Source organism: Phocoena phocoena, chromosome 20 (assembly GCF_963924675.1).
Source record: "Phocoena phocoena chromosome 20, mPhoPho1.1, whole genome shotgun sequence".
Classification (NCBI taxonomy): domain Eukaryota; kingdom Metazoa; phylum Chordata; class Mammalia; order Artiodactyla; family Phocoenidae; genus Phocoena; species Phocoena phocoena.
This window is the reverse complement of record NC_089238.1, coordinates 22,738,982-22,761,031: the sequence shown is the minus strand read 5'-3', so window position 1 is coordinate 22,761,031 and position 22,050 is coordinate 22,738,982. Positions and strand designations below refer to the sequence as shown.

General features: G+C 39.3%; 2 protein-coding genes across 2 annotated transcripts in view; one reads left to right on the top strand and one right to left on the bottom strand.

Moving 5' to 3' along the window:
• MYLK3 (myosin light chain kinase 3) overlaps nucleotides 1-7,172 on the top strand; it is a 43,985-nt gene extending 36,813 nt beyond the window's left edge. Inside the window, exons 10-13 of the mRNA XM_065898832.1 lie at nucleotides 3,520-3,648; nucleotides 4,818-4,970; nucleotides 5,941-6,073; nucleotides 7,113-7,172. Coding sequence (XP_065754904.1) covers nucleotides 3,520-3,648; nucleotides 4,818-4,970; nucleotides 5,941-6,073; nucleotides 7,113-7,172 — 475 coding nt within the window. The remainder of the gene's footprint in view (nucleotides 1-3,519; nucleotides 3,649-4,817; nucleotides 4,971-5,940; nucleotides 6,074-7,112) is intronic.
• Nucleotides 7,173-14,527: 7,355 nt separating this feature from the next.
• ORC6 (origin recognition complex subunit 6) lies at nucleotides 14,528-21,653 on the bottom strand. Its single transcript, XM_065899363.1, has 7 exons — nucleotides 21,573-21,653; nucleotides 19,587-19,716; nucleotides 18,179-18,342; nucleotides 17,875-17,964; nucleotides 16,571-16,683; nucleotides 16,105-16,173; nucleotides 14,528-15,073 (listed from the first exon to the last, which is right to left on the bottom strand). The coding sequence occupies exons 1-7, from the start codon at nucleotides 21,635-21,637 to the stop codon at nucleotides 14,946-14,948; spliced, it is 759 nt and encodes a 252-aa protein (XP_065755435.1). The 5' UTR covers nucleotides 21,638-21,653; the 3' UTR covers nucleotides 14,528-14,945.
• Between the last annotated feature and the right edge of the window lie 397 nt (nucleotides 21,654-22,050).

The following is a 22,050-nucleotide window of genomic DNA, read 5'->3' as shown; positions in this document are numbered from 1 at the left end:
TTATCAATTTTGTTTGTCTTCTCAAAGAACCAGCTTTTAGTTTTATTGATCTTTGCTGTTGTTTTCTTTGTTTCTATTTCATTTATTTCTGCTCTAATCTTTATGATTTCCTCCCTTCTGCTAACTTTGAGTTTTGTTTGTTCCTTCTCTAGTTTAGGTGTAACATTTAGGTGTAACCTAGATTGTTTATTTGAGATTTTTCTTGTTTCTTGAGGTAGGCTTGTATAGCTATAAACTTCCCTCTTAGTACTGCTTTTGCTGCATCCCATAGGTTTGGATCATGTTTTCATTGTCATTTGTCTCTAGGTATTTTTTATTTCCTCTTTGATTTCTTCAGTGATTTCTTGGTTATTTAGTAACGTATTGTTTAGCCTCCATGTGTTTGTGTTTTTCACATTCTTTTCCCTGTAATTGATTTCTATTCTCATAGCGTTATGGTCAGAAAACATTCTTGATATGATTTCAATTTACTTAAATTTACTGAGGCTTGATTTGTGACCCAGGATGTGATATATCCTGGTTAATGTTCCATGTACACTTGAGAAGAAAGTGTAATCTGCTGTTTTTGGATGGAATGTCCTATAAATATCAATTAAATCTATCTGGTCTATTATGGCATTTAAAGCTTGTGTTTCCTATTAATTTTCTGTTTGGATGATCTGTCCATTGGTGTAAATAAGGTGTTAAAGTCCCCCACTATTATTGTGTTACTGTTGATTTCCTCTTTTATAGCTGTTAGCAATTGCCTTACATATTGAGGTGCTCCTATGTTGGGTGCATATATATTTATAATTGTTATATCTTCTTCTTAGATTGATCCCTTGATCATTATGTAGTGTCCTTCCTTGTCTCTTGTAACATTCTTCATTTTAAAGTCTATTTTATCTGATGAGTATTGCTACTCCAGATTTCTTTTGATTTCCATTTGCATGGAATATCTTTTTCCATCCCCTCACTTTCAGTCTGTATGTGTCCCTAGGTCTGAAGTGGGTCTCTTGTAGACAACATATATATGGGTCTTGTTTTTGTATCCATTCAGCCAGTCTGTGTCTTTTGGTTGGAACATTTAATCCATTCACGTGTAAGGTAATTATCGATATGTATGTTCCTATTACCATTTTCTTAATTGTTTTGGGTTTGTTTTTGTAGGTTCTTTTCTTCTCTTGTGTTTCCCACGTAGAGAAGTTCCTTTAGCATTTTTTGTAGAGCTGATTTCATGGTGCTGAATTCTCTTATCTTTTGCTTGTCTGTAAAGCTTTTGATTTCTCCGTCAAATCTGAATGAGATCCTTCCTGGGTAGAGTAGGTTCTTCCCTTTCATCACTTTAAGTATATCATGCCACTCCCTTCTGGCTTGTAGAGTTTCTGCTGAGAAATCAGCTGTTAACCTTATGAGAGTTCCCTTGTATGTTGTTGTTTTTCCCTTGCTGCTTTCAATAATTTTTGTTTGTCTTTAATTTTTGCCAATTTGATTGCTATGTGTCTTGGCATGTTTCTCCTTGGGTTTATCCTGTATGGAACTCTTTGAGCTTCCTGGTCTTGGGTGGCTATTTCCTTTCCCATGTTAGGGAAGTTTTTGACTATAATCTCTTCAAATATTTTCTCGGGTCCTTTCTCTCTCTCTTCTCCTTCTGGGACCCCTATAATGCGAATGTTGTTGCATTTAATGTTGTTCCAGAGGTCTCTTAGGCTATCTTCATTAGTTTTCATTCTTTTTTCTTTATTCTGTTCCACAGCAGTGAATTCCACCATTCTGTCTTCCAGGTCACTTATCCGTTCTTCTGCCTCAGTTATTCTGCTATTGATTCCTTCTAGTGTAGTTTTCATTTCAGTTATTGTATTGTTTATCTCTGTTTGTTTGTTCTTTAATTCTTCTAGATCTTTATTAAACATATCTTGCATCTTCTCGATCTCTGCCTCCATTCTTTTTCTGAGGTCCTGGATCATCTTCACTATCATTATTCTGAATTCTTTTTCTGGAAGATTGCCTATGTCCACTTCACTGAGTTGTTTTTCTGGGGTTTTATCTTGTTCCTTCAGCTGGTGCATAGCCCTCTGCCTCTTCATCTTGTCTTTCTTTCTGTGAATCTCTTTTTTATCTTTTTAAGTGTTGAATACTATTCCATTTTCTAGATGTACCATACTTTATATTATCCATTCTCCAACTGAAGGACATCTTTTTTGCTGCCCATTAAATTTCAGCTAGAGGTTTTCTTCTTTTTCAAGATTGATTCTAAAAACCAACTTTCTCCAACCCCTTCCCCATACAGCCATCAATTCTCTTCCTAGCCTTTCTTAAACTTCATGTCCAGAATACTTTTTCTAGATCTTTTTGTAATTGTGTAAAATACACATAACATAAAATTTGCCATGTTAGCAATTTTGAAGATTAGTTACAGTAGTCTTTAGATATGTTCATATTGTTGTGCAACCAATCTCCAGAGCTTTTTTTGCCTTGCAAAACTGAAACTCTGTACCCAGTAAATAACTACCCCTCATTTTCCTCCTGCCTTCAGCCCCTGGAAACCAGCATCCTACCTTCTGTCTCTGAATTAACTACACTGGGAACCTCATATAAGTGGAATCATACAGTATTTGCCTTTTTGTGACTGGCTTATTTCACTTATTGTAATGTCTTCAGAGTTCATCCATATTACAACATGTGTCAGAATTTCCTTTCTTTTTAAGGCTGAATAATATCATATTGTATGTATATACCACATTTTGTTTATCCATTCATCTGCTGATGGACACTTGGGTTGCTTCCACCTTTTGGCTATTCTGAATAATGCTGCTATGAACATGGGTGTATAAATATCTCTTCAAGACTCTGCTTTTAATTCTTTTGGATATATACCCAGAAGTAGGATTCCTGGATCATATGGTAGTTCTTTAAAAAAATTTTTTGAAGAACTGCCATACTGTTTTCCATAGCAGCTGCTCCCTTTTACATTCCTACTGACAAGGTTCTAATTTCTTCACATCCTAGCCAACACTTACAATTTTCTATTTTTTTCTGATGGTGTGAGGTAATGTCTCATTGTGGTTTTGATTTGCATTTCACTGATGATCAGTGATGTTGAGCATTTTGCCTCTTTCTATAACTCCTATCGTCTTCCCTTTAACTATGATGCACAATAGAGCCGTCCTCCCCACACAGCTTCTACACAGGTTGTTTTTGCTCATCCGTGTGACTGCAGGCCAGTCACATAAGATATATTGATCTTCCCTCTTTTTGATTAAGATATATTGATCTTCCCTCTTTTTCAGATTGTAAATACCTGGAGAAGGAGGAGGACTGTGGTTTTCTTATTCTCCACAGTGACTTAGGAAAGTCTGCATTTAGGGCCTGGGTGTGTGATGATTTCCCAGTAAACCACGTGTGGTGGGATGTGATGTCCAGAAAACATGGCTGACAGCAAGGGTTGGGGAGTGTTTAGCGGCCCCCAAGGAATTAGCCGGGCATCCACAACTTCTCTCGGGGCTCACTCTCATTGTCCTCTGCACCCCTCCTCCCCAGGTACAAGCCTCGGGAGAAGCTGAAGGTGAACTTTGGCACTCCCGAGTTCCTGGCCCCAGAAGTCGTCAATTACGAGTTTGTCTCATTCCCAACGGACATGTGGAGTGTGGGAGTCATAACCTACATGCTGTGAGTGCCCAGGGGCCTCACACCCCACTGGGAATGGGGGCCATTTGTCTTAGTTTGGGTATCCTTAGAAGCAGCAAGAACTTGAGGGCAAGGAGTTTATTGGGGACGCATCCCTAAGAAAAGCCAACAGAGAAGTGGGGAAGTGAAATGGGGAAGGAAGGCAGCCAGTAATGTGTGTGTGGTGGAGTCAGTAACCACTGTGGGCACCTGGAGTTTAATCCTGCAGGGAACTGGGGGCCACTGTGGGACACCCACTCAGAGCTAGGCCAGCTAGTGGGGGAGGGAGTTGGGGTATTAATACACCGACTCTAATCAGTTGTTGCTAGTGGGCTGGTCCCAGAGTTATTAATTCCCTGAAACTTCTGGGTGGATAAATCAGCTTCCACTGGAGAGAAAGCCCTCTGGCAAAGAAATGCGGGTGCTGTGGTGCAAGTGGGACTGGAGTGCATTGAAGAGGTAAGGAGAGGGGAGGGCAGGGCAGGGCACAGCTCCTGCATCTTCTAACTTTGTCCTTCTGCTCTGCACTCCCTGTTTTCTGTGGGCTGAGGAAGCAGAGTTAGGATGGGCTGAGAGGAGATCTGTGCACAGATTAAATGTCCTCCTCTCTCTCCAACTGTGGACATCCCTCAGAGGCCCAACAAAATCAAGCTTTGCTCCCAGTCTTATTATTACAGTTTAACTGTTTCCCCACACTTTGTGTGTGTGCTACACCAGGTTGGGGAATATTGTGGCTCAAGGCCAGCCAGTGAAGTTGTCTCATCTCTCTGCCCTCCTCTAGAGGAGCCTAATAAAGCCAGTTTTCCTTTGGCCCCTGAGGCCTGGGTAGTCTCAGAGACATGCCAAGCTATCTTAATATTCAGTCAAATGTACCTGATAAATGGGCATATTGGGTTGGATCCCAATTTACTCTTTAATTCAGGGTAAGGGGGAATGTGGTGAGCATGATAGGGGACTTATTCCACCACTCTTCCTGTCATCAGTTTTTCAGTGCTTCCACTTTATTGAGCGTACTGGACTTCTCCTGTGGAGAGGCAATGGGGGTGCTTTTCTTTTGAACCCTCTTGGTTCTGGTTAGTTCTGCTTGATCTTGTAAGAGTCTTCTCTGTATTGTCGATGTGTGTTGGCAGGTATAGCTTCCACATACTGACAGTCCTTTCTCTCCTCTGTAGGCTCAGTGGTTTGTCGCCGTTTCTAGGGGAAACAGATGCAGAGACCATGAATTTCATTGTGAACTGTAGTTGGGATTTTGATGCTGACACTTTTGAAGGGCTGTCAGAGGAGGCCAAGGACTTTGTCTCCCGGTTGCTGGTCAAAGAGAAGAGGTACCCTTTATTGCTTGTCACCCATGATCCATCCTGATGGTGACCATCCATTTGGGTGCTGTGGAAATCAGGCTGGTGCTAGGCAGGGCTGCTGAAGCGAATGGTCCTTTCTCCCTGTAGACCGATTCTGTTCAGGATTTCTTAGTCTGCTACTTCTTTGGGGAAAAAAAAAGAAAAGGTAGCAGGGAAAGGGACAAAGGAAGTCAGTTAAGAAACAAGCAACTAGGAGCATAAAATCTAGACAAGAGTTTTAGAAAAGACCATATTTACAAATAAGGCCTATTTCCAAGTTATTGCTTTTCATAGGCTAATGTTGAAAAAAAGTTGAGATATGCAGTTGTTATTCCCCAGAATAAAAGACAGAAAACCTTATTTCTTGGTGACGAAGACCTACTTCGTTTTCAGTAGCTATATCAAGGTTATGGGTTGGACCACTGAGTTTTCCAATACTCAGACATATGGGAATAACTACAAGTGGTGGGGCCCAAGATCTGGGCTCTGAGACAGCTCTCGTTCCCTGGCCTTGACTGTTTTGTTTCTTCCTTATTGTGAAAAGTTATGTGAGAGGAAATATATTTCTAATTCAGATGAACAAGTTGACATTATTCTCTGTGAAGAAAGATGAGCTTCTTTCAAGGCTCATGCTCTTTTATTTCTTAAGAGCAATTCCAGGCACAGCTGGCCCTCCTACTGTCCTACCTTGATTCCCCAGCTCTCTCTGGGAGGTGGTGATTAATCACTAGGACACATACCCTCAATAGAGGGCAGGGAACATTTTGCTGACGACATTCTTGCACTTTTAAGGATGGGAATTTTAGGTAGTAGGAGGTCTTTTTTTAGCACGTGGCATGAATCTGCCTATATGATTAATCTGTTCCACTGACTCAGCTTCCTACCGATTAAACAGATTTTGGATAGCCAGAAAAATGCAACCCCAACTAAAAGTCTCACCTGCTGTTTGATTTCACAGCTGCAGAATGAGTGCCACACAGTGCCTGAAACATGAGTGGTTGAATAACTTGCCTGCCAAAGCTTCTAAATCGAAAGTTCGTCTCAAATCCCAACTATTGCTGCAGAAATACATGGCTCAGAGGAAATGGAAGGTATCTGTTTCTCTTTTAGTAAAAGCAGCATTTGTTTTCTTAAAATGTCCTTTGAAAGAAGGGTACTAAGTTTTTACTTACGTTTTGATTCTAAATAGATTATTTAGGGGGAAAAATGTCTCACGTAAAAAACCTGTTACCTTCGCAACAGAAGAGGCCACAACAGTGAGAGGCCCGCGTACCGCAAAAATACAAAAACAAACAAAAAAACCTGTTACCTTGATTAAAAAATGCCACAGACCGAAAGTGACTGGCATAAAAATAGCTTTCAATTCATACTTATGTGAACGCTTGAAGTGACAGAATGAAGTCTGAGCGTGTGTTCTCAATGAACATCGCAGTGCAGCGCTCAGAACTAATGCCCGTAGCTTGAGGATGATTCCTCCACATTTTAGAAAAAGGGCCCAGGAAAGCCCTATTAGGCTTTAAAAGCTTTATAATTTTGTTTACAACAGAACGCTTTGGAACCATGGACATAGAATGTCTCTCAAAAACAATTGTCCTCCAGGGAAGTGACTTTCCAACATTTTGATATTGGCTTAGATCTTCAATAAAAAACAAAACCAAAATGCTTTACCCAGAGAGCCAGTATACAAGTACACGTATACTCGCACACATGTGAAACAAAAATACTGCGACATTTGCTCCACAGAGTGTGATGCACTCTGATATTTTCTATTCTATGATATTTAGTTTCATTTAAAAAAAGTTGTTAGTCATGCCCCACCAATTTGATTTCATGACCCACTGGTGGGTTGTGAGTTACAATTTGAAAAATACCATTCTAGGGTGCTCCATTTTTCACTTGAAAAGGGTGGGATAACATATTTGCTCACTTCAAACTTGCTTTAAACATGCCCCTGAAAGTCATGTGACTGTTTTACTATAATTGTGCTAGAATCTTCTTTTCCCCTTTAGTTATCAATTTTAAACAAACCCAAGTGGCTAAACTTAAGCAAGTCCTTTTATTGTTTCTTCTTAAAGTAATTGATCTATAAATATGCCTTTTTCCCTTCCTTTTTTCTCTCCTTACCTTAAGAAACACTTCTACGTGGTGACTGCTGCCAACAGATTAAGGAAATTTCCACCTTGTCCCTAATCCTCAACTCTGCTGCTCCCATGGGCCCAGAAATTACTGAGACTTGTGGTGAAGTCATGACTGAAGATTTTTAATAATCTGGCCTTCTACTTATTTTGTAAAAAAAGTTTATGGCTGTTGCCTTCCTTGTGGATGAAAAGTGGCTGTAAAGAGACTGACCTAAGAACTTTTTTCTGCCTTATAAGATCAGTTGAAATGCTGGGATTACTTTTCAAGTGTACCTACTTTTGATGATAAGTGTAGGCATGCTTTAGGTAGGTAGGAAAGCTTCTACTTTGCATATGTCAAATTTAATGTCTAAGCTTACTCTGATTAAAGAACCCAGTGGACTATCACGCAGGGCATGTTAGTATTACCTCCTCCAGTGCAAAGAATTCCTAGCATTTTGACTTGCTCAGGTGTGAGCTGACATTTTGTACTACATTTGTTGCTCTAGTGTGAAGCAATGTGGATTTAGGGCAGAGATCCTCAAACTTGTTTTAACGTGTGCTCCCTTTTGAGAATCAAAACATGCATCCTTTAATATTCTTTGAAATTTCAAAATGTACTGACTGTCATGGCGGTATCAGAGCAATGATAGCTTTGAATATGCTTTTAAAATCTGTACATACTTCTACCCTCTCCTAATTCTGCCCTGTCCTGACATTGGCAGTCTCCCTCCTGATCTCTCTTCCACAGTTATGAATCTATGGTCTAGTAAGTCTGGGAACTGATATGTAATATGTGAAAGAGAGATAAGAATGTAATGATGTTCAGCTTTCTGAGAGAAACACAGAAATGATGCATCAAGAGAAAACAAATGAAAACTGCTCTCCTACTGTTTTATCAGGTATATACCCATCACTTAACTAACTTCAAGAAATTATTAACAAGGAGTACTTTATTATTCAAAAGGAAACAATCCTTTTAATTTCCTTAGTTGTAAGGAAGTTTTTGTGCTATTCTCATGACCTTCCTGGGCCAGAAGTTTTTAGTTACTTTTAATTTTTAATTAGCCATGCAACAGTTTCACAGCCTTTCAGGACTTTTGTCCCATAATAAAGACTTTTTTTATTGTGGGGAGAGAGGCAGAAGATGGAGATATTAATCCTCCTGCTGCATTTCTTCGGTTATAACTTTCCTCTGGAACACTAACCCCTGTTGGGAAGCTAAGATTTTCAGTATCAGCACATCTAGGCCTGCTCCAAGCTTGTCAGCTTGTGGATGAATATCAGAAGAGATGGCTGCTGGAAACCTCCCTTTCATGGGCCAGTAACAGTGATTTGGTAAAATGCTTTATTTTTAAGGTGTTCTGAAGGCAGCCTCCAGAAGGAGCTATAGAGGATATCTATAGTTCTATCTATAGTATGGTGATTCTTCCCTTCCATGGGACTTCACATTCTTGGGGGAATGCTATAAATCTTCTCCCCAGAAAAATGTAGTTAGTTATCCTGATCTAGAGCACCACTCCCTCATAGAAATATAATATGAGCCATATACATAATTTAAAATTTTCTGATAGCTTCTCTAAAAATACCCTGGTAAAATTAATTTTAATAATTTATTTAACATATCAAAACCTATTTTAATATGTAATCAATATAAAAATTATTGATTTTTTTTCATACTAAGTCTCCAAAATCTGGTGTGTATTTTACACTTAAAATACATGCCAGTTCAGATTCTAGATTTTTATCAGACATACAATTTGTATTTATATTTCATAAAATTTACTGTGGAAAAATATAGTCACATATTCAAGTTGTTCAAGCATCTTAAATATTTTCTAGTATTTTTATGATTAATTAAAATGAAATAAAATTAGAAATACAGTTGCATTAGCCACATTTTAAGTGCTTAATAGCCACATATGGTTAGTGGCTTCTATATAAGACAGGGCAGATCCAGAGAAAATCCGATAGCTATCAAATTTTAATTTTTCCCCCTATATGCTGTTATTCTCTACCTAGAGAAACTTTTCAACAAAGTTCCTTTGAGGGATTTGTTTAGGCCAGGCCCACACAAGTGAGAGGTACTGCAGAAGTTAGCTTCCCTTATTTGAAAGGCGAGGGAGCTTTTACGAAACTTTAATTTTCTGGATATTTTTAGTTCTCTGCTGGTGTGTACTTGAAAATTTTTTAGATTGCAACTTTGCTAGCATTAACTATTTCAAATGGGACTTTTTAATTTGAATGAACAGTCATTGAAAACTTCTGGGAAATCAATGATACTCCAATATAAAATAAAAATTAAATTTAAAAAAATGAAAGAAAACTGCTGGGCAGAGGACCTCTGAAAGGTAGTCAGGACCCACTTTTTTCACCTAGCAGATTTGGTGAGGGTGTGGGGAAAATGGAATTTTTCACTTTTGATGAATATGTATCCAAATAAAAGTCATGCCCATACTTTCACCCGGCAATTACATTTCTAGAAATTTATCCCTCAGCAATACTTGAACAAGCGGGCAGAGATGTATGCAAAGTGACCTTTACTGTAGCAAAATGGCCCATATAGGTTGAAAACAACCTATATGTGCCTATCAGCAAGGGTTTAAATTTTGCCACATACATATGGGAGGTTACCTTGTAGCCAGTAAAGATAGATCTTGATGTACTGAGTTTTATTATGAAAAAAATTATAGAACATATATATGGTATTATCCCATTTATAGAGAGACATGCTTATATGTGCATTAAACTTTTCTAGGTTATGCAAGAAAGTTAACAGTGTGGTGTAGAAAGTGGGTGATGGGGAGAGAGGGAATTCTACTTTTCACTTTATTACTTTCTAAATCATTTGAATTTTTTTTTAACAATGAGCATGTATTGCTTTTAAAATTAAAAATTAGCAACCACTGTCAAGTGCGGACCTTGTCTTGACCCTGATTTGAGCAAATAAACGATAAAAAGATATTTCAGAGACATCCAGGGAAATTTAATTCTAAATTGCATATTTGGGCTTCCTTGGTGGTGCAGTGGTTAAGAATCTGCCTGCCAATGCAGGGGACACGGGTTCGAGCCCTGGTCTGGGAAGATCCCACATGCCGCGGAGCAACTAAGCCCGTGCGCCACAACTACTGAAGCCCATATGCCTAGAGCCTGTGCTCCGCAACAAGAGAAGCCACCGCGATCAGAAGCCCATGCACTGCAATGACAAGTAGCCCCCACTCACCTCAACTAAAGAAAGCCCGCGCGCAGCAACGAAGACCCGATGCAGCCAAAACTAACTAAATAAATTTTTTTAAAATTGCATATCTGATGATAGAATTTCTATTAATATTGTGACGTATGATAATGGTAATGTGGCCATAATGTGGGTTAAATGACTTCAGGAAAAAGGGAGATACAGTTAAGCAAGTGTGGCAAAATCTTAACTGTTGGGTTTGGGTAGTCAGTATGGGGTAGCATAATATTGTCTTCTAGTAAAGAGGTATATATTTGTTGTATACATTTGAAAACTTTCATGATAAAACATTTTTTAATCAGTTAAATAAGCCAAGAGGAGCTGTTAAAGAAATCAGCTTCCAGAAAGTCTTTACAACAGTACTGAAGTATGGACCCACTAAGTAGTAAGCTTCCATAGCTGGAGTATGAATGTGTTGGAAAATCATGAAGGATTCCTGCCCTAGGAGGGCATTTGGACAAGATTGCTTTAAGGCAATTCCCCTACCCCACAACTAGTTTAAAAAATAACGAAGTACCTACTACATTCCAGATAATCAAGATTATTACCATCACCTGCTTTCAGGGCATAGAAGAAAAAGTCACAAACAGTACTTATTTATTCTCATGAAATCACCAGTGAAAAGGCAATCTTAAGAATGAGAGAAAATATTTGCAATAATTTTTTAATAGGGGGTTAATATTTACACTATATAAAGAACAACTCAACAACAAAAAACCCATTAAAAAAATGGGTGAAGGACTTGAACTGACATTTTCCCAAATGGCAAACAAGCACATGAAAAAGTGCTCACTAATCATTAGAGGAATGCAAATCAAAACCACAATGAGATACCACCTCACACCCATTTAGGATGGCTACTAACAAAAAAAAACAGAAAATACGTGTTGGCCAGGATGTGGAGAAATTGGAACCCTTGTGCACTGTTGGTGGGAATGTAATATGATGCAGTTATTATGGAAAACAGTATGGTGGTTCCTCAAAATTTAAAAACAGAATTATTAAATGTCACTTCCAGGTAAATGCCCAAAATAATAGAAAGCAGGATCTCCAAGAGACACATAACTATACACGTCTATAGCAGCACTATTCACAATAGCCAAGAGGTAAAAGCAACCTAAATGTTCATTGACAGATATGGATAAAGTGTGGTATATCCACACAATGGAAAATTATTCAGACTTAAAAAGGAAAGAAATTCTGACACATGCCACAATATAGATGAACCTCAAGGACATTATGCCAAGTGAAAAAAAGTAAAAAAAAAATACCATATGATTCCACTTAGATGAAGTATCTAGCTAGAATAGTTAAAATTCAGACGGAGGTAGAATGGTGGCTGCCAGAGGCTGGGGGAGGGAGGAATGGGAGTTGTTTAATGGGTTTCATGGGTAGAGTCAGCTTTGCAAGATGAAGGGTTCTGGAGATCACATAACAATGTGAATGTACTTAACACTAGTGAACCGTACTCTTAAAAATTGTTAAGATAGTGAATTTTATATTTACCACACTTTTTAAAAAAAGTGAATGTGCTTTAATTTTACCTGGTGATGAATAGATTGCTTTGACCCAAAAGTAGAATCTGAATCTTGGTACCCAAATCAAATTATATACCTTCTTAAAATAAATGAGGAAAAGACTCACATCCATTTTAGATCAAAGTAATAATAGAAGCACTATTTAGTGAATGTCTTCTAAGTGTCACACACTTTACAAATATTACCTTTAATTCTCACAAGGTAGATAATATTTCCATTTTATAAACAAGGAAACTGAAGCTCATTAAGGTTGTAATATTTCCTCAGGGTATAAGTGGCAGAGTCAGAGTTTAAATGCAAGTGCATGTGGTTCCAAAGCTCACGTTCATTCCCCTCTACCACATGGCTGTGGGACATTATGCATGTGTGGGATCATTTGATTACAGCATTTCTCTAACCTTAGCTTGCTAAATGTCTAGAATTAAAAGGGGCAGGGAAAGAAAATCACTCCCTTAGTTACTCCTGTTCTATGCAGCAGGTATTATACCTTATTTACAGCAGATAGAAGGCAACCACTATTATTGATTCCATTCTGATTAGGCTTTAAAAATTTGGATGCAATCACTTTATTGCATTCTTCATGGAAATATTTAATTAGATCATGTATTCTTTATTTTTGAAAGTTAATAAACTTTATTTTTTAGAGTTTTTAGGTTCATAGCAAAATTGAGCAGGAAGGACAGAGATTTCCGCTATGCCCTCTGTACCTGCCCATACCGCCTCATCCACAACCTCCTCCACTATTGACATCACCCGCTACAGTGGGTGTATTTACTACGGCTGATGAAACTACAATGACACATTGTTATCACCCAAAGTCCATTGCTAACATTAGGGTTCACTCTTGGTATTGCACATTCTGTGGGTTTTGATGAATGTATAATGATATATATCCACCATTGTAATATCATACAGAATAGTTTCACTGCCCTAAAAATCCTTTATGCTCTGCCTATTCATCTCTGCCCCCACCCCAACCCCTGGAGACCACTGATCTTTTTACTGTCTCCATAGTTTTTTCCTTTTTCATAGTGTCATATACTTGGAGCCATAAGGCCTTTTCATATTGGCTTCTTTCACTTAGAAGTACGCATTTAAATGTCCTCCATGTCTTTTCATGATGTGATAGCTCATTTCCTTTTAGTGCTGAATAATATTCCATGGTCTGGATGTACTACAGTTTATCCATTCACCTACTGAAAGACATCTTGGTTGCTTCTAAATTTTGGCAATTATGAATAAAGGTGCAATAAGTATCAATGTGTAGGTTTTTGCAGACATAAGTTTTCAACTCATTTAAGCAAGTACCAAGGAGCGTGATTACTGGATTACATGGTAAGAGTATGTTTAGTTTCGTAAGAAGCTCCCAAACTGTCTTCCAAGTCGCTGTAACATTATGCCTTCCCACAAGCAACAAATGAGAGTTCCTGTTGTTCCACATCCTTGCCAACATTGTTCTTCTCCTTCAATATCGACTTGTTGTTCTGGGTCTTTTAATTTTCATATAAACTTTAGTCTGTTGATGTCCACAAAATGCTGGGACTTTGATTGGAATTGTGTTGAATCTGTACATCAAGTTGGGAAGAACTAACATCTCAACAATATTGAGCCTTTCTATCCATGAACATGCAATCTCTCCATGCATTTTATTCTCCTTAGATATGTTGATATCTTATTGGAGTTCTGAAGTTAGCTTTGTAGTAGATCATGTATTCTTAATTTTGGTTAAAATCATGTCTGACATGATGCCTCAGAGCCCCTAGCAACTTATCTTTCCAGGCCCTTTTCCATAGTTTTAAAGTAAGTATTTAGTAAGGTTACATTTTTCAGTATGTGGATATCAAAGAAAATAAACCTTGGGCTCTTTTTTAAAGTATAATTGACTTACAATATTATATAAATTTCAGGTGTACAATATAGTGATTTGATATTTCTACACATTATGATCACCAGTCTAGCTATCATATCACAGTGACTACATATTATTGACCATATTCCCTATGCTGTACATTACATCCCCATGATATTTATTTTATAACTGGTAGTTTGTACTCCTTAATCTCCCTCACCTATTTCACTCATCCCCCCCTACCCACCTCCCCTCTGGCAACCACCAATTTGTTGTTTGTTTTGTCCATTCGTGTTTTGTTTTTAGATTCCACATGAGATCATACGGTATTTGTATTTCTGTCTGACTTATTTCACTTAGCATAATACCCTCTAGGTCTATCCATGTTGTCACACTTTAGTCTGTTTCTTAATTTTTTAATATGATGCTAATATATAATTATATTAGCATGAGACCTCTATGTGTTTCTTTCTGTATTTTAATACTTACTAAATACTTATACCAGGAGCTGTACTAAATGCTTTACATGTAATAGCTCAGATACTCCTCCAAATTATTCTATGAGGTAGACATTATTTTTATTCCTACCAATTGATTTGGCATAAAGAAGCTAATTAATTTGCTCAAGGTTTCACAGGTGGTAAATGGCTGAGCAGTGTTTTAAACCCAGAAAGTCTGATTCAAGAGTTTGTGCTCTGGGGAGCAGTATGGTTCAGTGTTCAGCAACCTGGGCTTTTTTCCTGCTAGAGTAGATGGCTTTTGGCATACCACAGATTCTCCCAAACTGATAACAACTGCACCTTGAATGCATATAAAAATAATATTTATTAACTTAGGTTGTACTATATATTTAGTCAAACCAAGAGATCAACACAAAAACTTAAAATCTTTAGACTCCATTCAGCTTGAATTTCATATTCTGGATAGGACAGGAGACTGTCTTTGCTTAAAATAAAACAAGAAGGCAAAATGGTTTCAATGACATTTTGTAGGAGAGAGCAGACCTGTGGAGAGCCAAGGCTGAGCCAACCAGGCACTGTGGCTTATCTAATGAATTTGCTGCCCATGTGAGAGCCACCCTGCTCAGCCCCAATGCTGGTTTCTTTGCTATTAAGGATAGGATTCTTGTTATAAAAGTTCAAACAAATTTCCAAAGCCCTCACATCTTCCTTGAGGTGGCAGATGCACTGCTGGTTTGCAGTACAGGTGGTCCGGAAGCTGAAATCACTCTGTTGTAGCCTTTTGTGCTTTGGCAGCATTTTCCAAAATTTTCCTTTTCCACTGTTCATAATCCTCTGTCAGATCTTCATCTTTTTGCGGTTTATGTGGGATCTCTACTACATTCTCTATTTCTATGAGAGAAAAAAAAATTTTGTTTCAAAATCCTTATGTTTACAAATGAGTAAGAAAGAAGCTTGTTTACTTTAAAACGTCTATCTTAATTAAGGTAATAGGGAATAAGATACCAAAATGAGAAGTGGAAACAGAAGTTAACACATCAGTTTTTCGCTCTCCCTTACACTCCAAGCATTCCAAGACATCTTGATGATAGCTAACATTTATCAAGCCCTGAATCCAGCACTTTTTAGTTGTATTATCTCATTCAAACCTCACCACAATTATGTGAAATGGGTGCTAATATTAATCACATTTTATAGATTAGGAAGTTGAGGCTCACAGAAATTGTCACTTTCCTAAAATCACAGAACCACTCGGTGGTAAAGCAGGATTTGAACCTCAGCAGTTTGCCTTCAGATGTATTCTTAATTACATGATACTTCTGTAAACTACTGCTTGGAAAACTGGTCTTATCAAATGATTAACTTCCAGGATTTAGTTAAAATCTGATTTTTTTTTAAATTGAAGTATAGTTGATTTACAATGTTGTGTTAGTTTCTGGTGTACAGCAAAGTGATTCAGTTATACATATATGTATATTCTTTTTCATACTCTTTTCCATTATGGTTTATCACAGGATACTGAATATAGTTCCCTGTGCTACAGTAGGACCTTGCTGTTTATCCTTCGTATATATAATAGTTTGTATCTGATAGTCCCAAACTCCCAATCGAACCCTCCTCCTTGGCAACAAGTCTGTTCTCTATGTCTGTGAGTCTGTTTCTGTTTCGTAGATAAGTTCATTTGTGTCATATTTTAGATTCCACATACAAGTGATATCATATGGTATTTGTCTTTCTATTTCTGACTTATTTCACTTAGTATGATAATCTCTAGATCCATCCATGTTGCTGCAAATATAAAATCTGACTCTTGTCAAGGCAAGCTGCTAAAGCAGCAAAGGGCTGTTCACTGCATTAAACCCACTGTACACTAATCCCATTGTACTAATTTCAATGTTCATCCGGTGTTAATAATGCTTCACCCGTTGCTGAAGGTTCAACCACTGTCTTCTTTTTCTTCCATGGTGGAGTAGCTGAATCTCCAGGCTCTCCTTTAGGGGAAAAAAAAAGTATTATCAGAGTTAATTTTTCTCCTATTTTCAATTTTAGTTTTGGGGCTTATTTTGGATCACAAATAAAAACCAGATACCTTGATTGACCAAATACTAAGATAAGGAGAAGGCAAATGATCTTGCCCTTCTCTTTTCTTTGGCTTTTCCTGTCAGATTTCAGAACAGAGAATCTATTTTCTAGGTATGAATTTACAGAATCACAGGGTTGGTTTTTTTTGTTTTTGTTTTTTAGTTATTAAGCTATTTTATTTGAAAAATAGAAAAGAACAGTAATTTTCTCAGTAAAAACCAATCTTGTCTACAGATAGACAAGAATATGTATTTCAGAGACGTTCTTTCAAATGACACGTTCTTGCAACATGGAATGAATACTCACTGTCGATCTGCTGCCCAATCTTCTCTAACTGTTTACAGAGTCGATCAAACATGGCTTTTTTTACACCGGATGTGGCTGCCATTTTATTTCTGTCCACCTTTAGCTTTAGAATCCTACAAAAGAATTTGATAACTTACTGTTCTTAAGATCAGTATTGTTATCTTCTTTGGCCAACCAGTTATCAACTTATTTCCTTTCCACTAAGGCTTTATGAAGAGCCCCCAACTGTTTAATTTTCCCTTTATTTCAAACATATATCATTAGCTAAAACCATGCAAACTTACCTTTTAAAGTTATTTATTTAGTTATTTATTGTGCTGCGAGAGTTAAAATGCACACGGGGTCTGTTACATAACAAATAGGGCACATAAAAACATTTGCTATAGTACTTCATGCTTTATAGAACTCTTTCTTATACATCTCAGATGTTAACTTGTTAAATGACAATTACAGCATTTTAAAGTGTTTTACTCACTTTAAACACTTATGATGCTTATATTTATATGACTACAAGAATATAAACCACCCTCCCCTCCAAAAACCCCCTCCCTAATAACACTTCACAACAACCACTAATGAAAAATACAAAACAAACTTATTTAAAATAACAGACCCATTCAAACCTTTCTTTGTTCAGTGAAATGTGCTTTCAAAAGTGAGGTTGTCAATACTGCTTTCTACCATAACAGCCATACTCCCTCCACACATACATATACCTTTGTTGAAATAAAGGGACTATTTCTATTCACTAATAGTAGCTAAGGGAGCCAAACACACCAAAATTAGTGGTTCAATAGTAAGAAACCTATTCTTTAAGCACCAGCTACAATTTGTTTTCTAATGAGTTTTCCAGTAAGATAAAACAAGACAACTTTAGACACAGATAACAATTACTAATATTTCCAGGGTAAAATTTCAGTATACACACAGATAACCCCAAAGATTCAAATTAAGAATTTATCATTGAAAAGTTTTATAAATTACTTGAAAAAGAGTTGCAATCAGTACTTAAAAAAATGTGACTGTAAAATCACAACTAAGCACTGTTTTAATGATAGGTTTCATGACTTAGCGTACATATACATATATGTGGCTGTCACTTGGCAAGTGGGCTTTGGGCAACACTAGTTCCTAGTTGTCAGGTCCATCGTGGGATAAATTGAGAATCGGGTCACTTGGCCACTATTAAGGTTATTTAGGAAAATATGCTCTGAGTTGAAATCAACTAAATTAGAAGTATTCTTTGGCAACGAGAAATTTATTTATAAATTATAGACTTTTCTGAATGTTCAAAGGACACTTACTTGCATGCTGAAAGTAGTGCAGCAGTGGTGAAAAGTGGCCTGGATAAGTCAAGATCCACTTGCTGTGTTTGTGGAAGACTGGACTCATAGCTAAGTGAAAGCAGTGTTTGCAGAGTTATTTGTTAGAAAATATTATTTCAAAGAAACTGAAAATGCAAATCAGAACTTACAAACTATTTAAATGTATAAGATACGTATTCTGTCACTTCAGCATATTAGTTATTTTTTAAGATGGAAAATTACCATGACATTGGATATTTCTGCTTTATGTATCAGTATCGATTTTCAGTTATATGCCTCATACCTTTGCAGTATCTTTGAAGCCATGTTCACCGCTTCTGTACAGCTAAACTGTACAGCTAGGTCTCTTATTCCAATATTCGAGTTCAGGCCCAGTAAACACTCAAAAGATTTAAGACAACTCTGATATATCTTCTTGTTCAAACCAGAAAGTTTAATTAAATATTCCTTTGAAAGGAAAAACAGATGAATCATAAAAATCGTAAGTGCTGTATATTAGTGCCTTTAACACTTGTTTAATAAGTCAACTTTTCAATATTAATTAATTCTGTGGCAAGTCACTCTACCTAAAGGTTTAGCTTCACTTAGTCAAAAATCAGTAATCATATCAGGCAAGTTAAGTACCGCTGGCAAGAAGCTCATACTATAGAAAGGCAGTCATGCATGTGTGCAGATAATTTAAAATACAACATAGTGTTACCACAGCCAAGCTGTGAATTAAAAAACACAGGAGATGCATATATGGTTATTTGCTTTAACAAAGGTGCCAATGTGCAATTCACTGGAAAAACAAAGGAGGGAAGTAGTGGGAGTGAGGTGGGGAGGGAGAGTGTGTGTGAAAGGGAGATAAGAGGGAAACTGGGAGAGAAACAGGAGGATCAACCACTGAGGGACACCAACTCTGCTTGGGAAAGGAAAGCTTAATAAAGGATGTAACAGCAAGGCAGGGTCATTTTAAGACAAACAGGAGCTTGCTAGAAAAGCATTCCAGGTTAAAAAAAAAAAGGCATTGCATTTACAAAGTCAGTCATTAAGATGCATGGTCTGTTAAGTGAATAGTGTAGCTTGAGGTTAGTAGGGTTCAAGAAGGGCTGGAGAGTTTGATGGTAATGGGGAGCCAACCCATGGGGAGCCAATGGTGTTTTTAATGCCACCATTTTTATCAGTGTACCATTATGTGACAGGCACTGTGTTAACAGTGTTACATATAGTACATTGTTTCCTCCTTACAATTATCCAGTGAAATGGATACCTTTATCCCCATTTGATGGATGAGGAAACTAGAGACTCACAGAGTTAGTAACCGGAGGTGTTGAGATTTGGTCTCAACATGTGAGTCTTGCCATAGCTTGGCTCTCAACCACTGTGACACTGGAAGAAAAATAATACATGGGTTTTAAAGTATGTGATTTAGGAGAATGATGCTAGTGGCAGTGTGGAAGACAGCCTTGTGTGAAGAAAAAGGTGCTCAGGAAAACTAGGTAGTAAAGAATAGAGAGAATGTTGCAAAAAATTTTTTTTCTCAAACCCTACAAAATGATTCTAAAGTTCATCTAGAATAACATACGAGAATAGCCAGTAAAATTCTAAAACACGGAGTTTTGATGGGGGCTAGTCCAACCAGAGATGAAAACATGGTTAAACTTCAGTGTTGCACCAGATTATTCAGACATTCAGTGGGACCTACTTACCCTGTCCAAGGGGCACTTCATGCAGGAAGCTGCAAGGTCCAGGAACATGACTGCATTGCTGGTTTCTGTGGTTCGTGCCGCCAGGCCAATACACTTCACATGGGACAGTCGCAAGTACTCCTCTGCTTTCCTGAGCAACACATTCACTAAAACTCTTTCCCAGAAGTTTGCCCAATACTTTGGTAAACAATGAATTCAGCCTGGCGGACTTCACTCCGACCCTAATTCCTATGCAAGTTTATTTGGGGCTGGGAATGAAACTCACATCTTTTGGGGGAGGACAGGGTTCTACAAAACAGAACAAACCCTCTGACTCCAGACATCACTGTGCTCAAGTACTTTCAAGCAAAAGTAAGTTCCTGAAATCCTCCCAAAAAGGCCAACCCTTCTTTCAGCCTTCCATTACTGGAACAAGCATGAACTGTGACACAGGCAGGCAAGTGAGACCAGGGTTCCTGCTTCCTCTAAATCTGTGGTTCTTGGGACTTCCCTGGTGGTGCAGTGATTAAGAATCCACCTGCCAATGCAGGGTACACGGGTCCGATATCTGGTCCAGGAATATCCCACATGCCGCGGAGCAACTAAGGCCCTGCGTCACAGCTACTGAGCCTGCGCTCTAGAGCCCACGCGCCGAGAGGCCATGCTCTTCAACAAGAGAAGCCACTGCAATGAGAAGCCCGCGCACCGCAACTATGAGTAGCCCCCACTCGCCGAAACTAGAGGAAGCCGGCGCACAGCAACGAAGACCCAACGCAGCCATACGTACATACATACATACATAAATAAATAAAAATAAATCTGTGGTTCTCAAACTTTAGTGTACATGACAGTCACCTTGGGGCTTGTGAAAAGATTGCTGGTCCCAGCCCGAGTTTCTGATCAGTAGGCCTACAGTGGGGCCTAAAAATGTGCACTTCTACCAAGTTCCAAGGAGATACTGATACTGCTGGTCCAGGAACCACACTTTGAGAACCACTGTTCTAAATGATTACGAGTCCAGGAGGTGTTCCTTTCCTTCCCTTCCATCACCTAACTGACAGTCCAAGCACCCAGGCTAGCCCTGCCCTCCCAGTTTAACTACAATACTTTCTTTCTTTCTTTCTTTCTTTTAACATTTATTTACTTATCGGCTGTGTTGGGTCGTCGTTGCTAAACGCGGGCTTTCTCTTGCGGCGAGCGGGGGCTACTCTTCCTTGCAGTGCGCAGGCTTCTCATTGCGGTGGCTTCTCTTGTTGCGGAGCACAGGCTCTAGGCACACGGGCTTCAGTAGTTGTGGCACGCGGGCTCTGTAGTTGTGGCTCACGGGCTCTAGAGTGCAGGCTCAGTAATTGCGGTGTACAGGCTTAGCTGCTCCGCGGCATGTGGGATCTTCCCGGACCAGGGCTCGACCTGTGTCCCCTGCATTGGCAGACGGATTCTTCACCACTGCACCACCAGGGAAGCCCCAATACTTTATTTCTAACCCTGGATCATGCAAAAGTCCTTCCCATCTCCGGGGTTTTGCACAGGCTGCTGTCCCTGCTTGGGCCCTCTTCGCACATCTTCCCGTGGTGGCACCTCCTATAAATCGGGTCTCAGCGCCAGTGGCACCCCCCCCATCCGAGGCTTTCTCGCAAGTTTCTTTTAAACTAAAGGCTGCAGAGAAGCTGCGCTCCGCTCCATCCCCAGCGGCTCCGCACACCACCCCATTCCACTTCCTGCGTAGTCGTTGCCACCATAGACATTGCCCTCCATGAGGTCTCCACCTCGTCTGTCTGCCTCTGCCGTAAACGCACTCTCAATAAGTTTCAGGGAAACGACCCAAGCTCTCCGCTTCTCTCCCTTTCCCACCACCGTGCATCCCACAGTGCTAGCTGTTCCCAGGGGCGTCTACACTCGCCCCTCCGGCCTGCTCACAAAGCCCACTGTCGGGAGGTTTTTCTTAAGGTAGGGCCTAAATCCCTTCTGAGGGCGCAGGGCCGCTGGGATGCGCCCGACCGAACTCACCTCAGCACCTCCGGCTCGGCGATGCCCAGGCGCGGGGCTAAACGCCGGATCAGACCAGGTTCCATGGCGCGGACAAAGACTACACCCGCAAACAGAGGCAACGCGACGAAACCCGCGCGCGGATGTCTCGCCAGCCAGTGAGGGCCGGGACCCACCCCCCCGCTGCATCTAGATTGGTTGGGACAAGAAGTTGCGACTACCCCGTAAACCAATCCTGGTCTTCCTCTTGAGCGTGCGCTCTGCGAGTACACGCGCCAAGGCATAAAGTGAATGTGCTCCGGCAGCTCCCACTCCTTTTATTCCTCCCTTTTAGGCAGACTTAAACGCTGCCTTAGGCTCTTGCTGTCTCCTTCCTGCAGCCGAGGGATTTCCCCCTACTCCGCACTGTCCCGCCACACACTATGGCGAGATTGGCTGGCGCCTAGGTTCCTCAGTCCAGCGTGAAGTGACAAGGACCAATAAATACGCGAGACTTGGA

Coding starts and splice junctions, on each gene's coding strand:
- ORC6 (XM_065899363.1), bottom strand. CDS start 21,637: ATGGAACCTGGTCTGATCCGGCGTTTAGCCCCGCGCCTGGGCATCGCC. Junction 19,717..21,572: donor GCCGAGCCGGAGGTGCTGAG/GTGAGTTCGGTC, acceptor TGTGTTGCTCAG/GAAAGCAGAGGAGTACTTGC. Junction 15,074..16,104: donor GGTTGAACCTTCAGCAACGG/GTGAAGCATTAT, acceptor TTTCTCTCATAG/AAATAGAGAATGTAGTAGAG.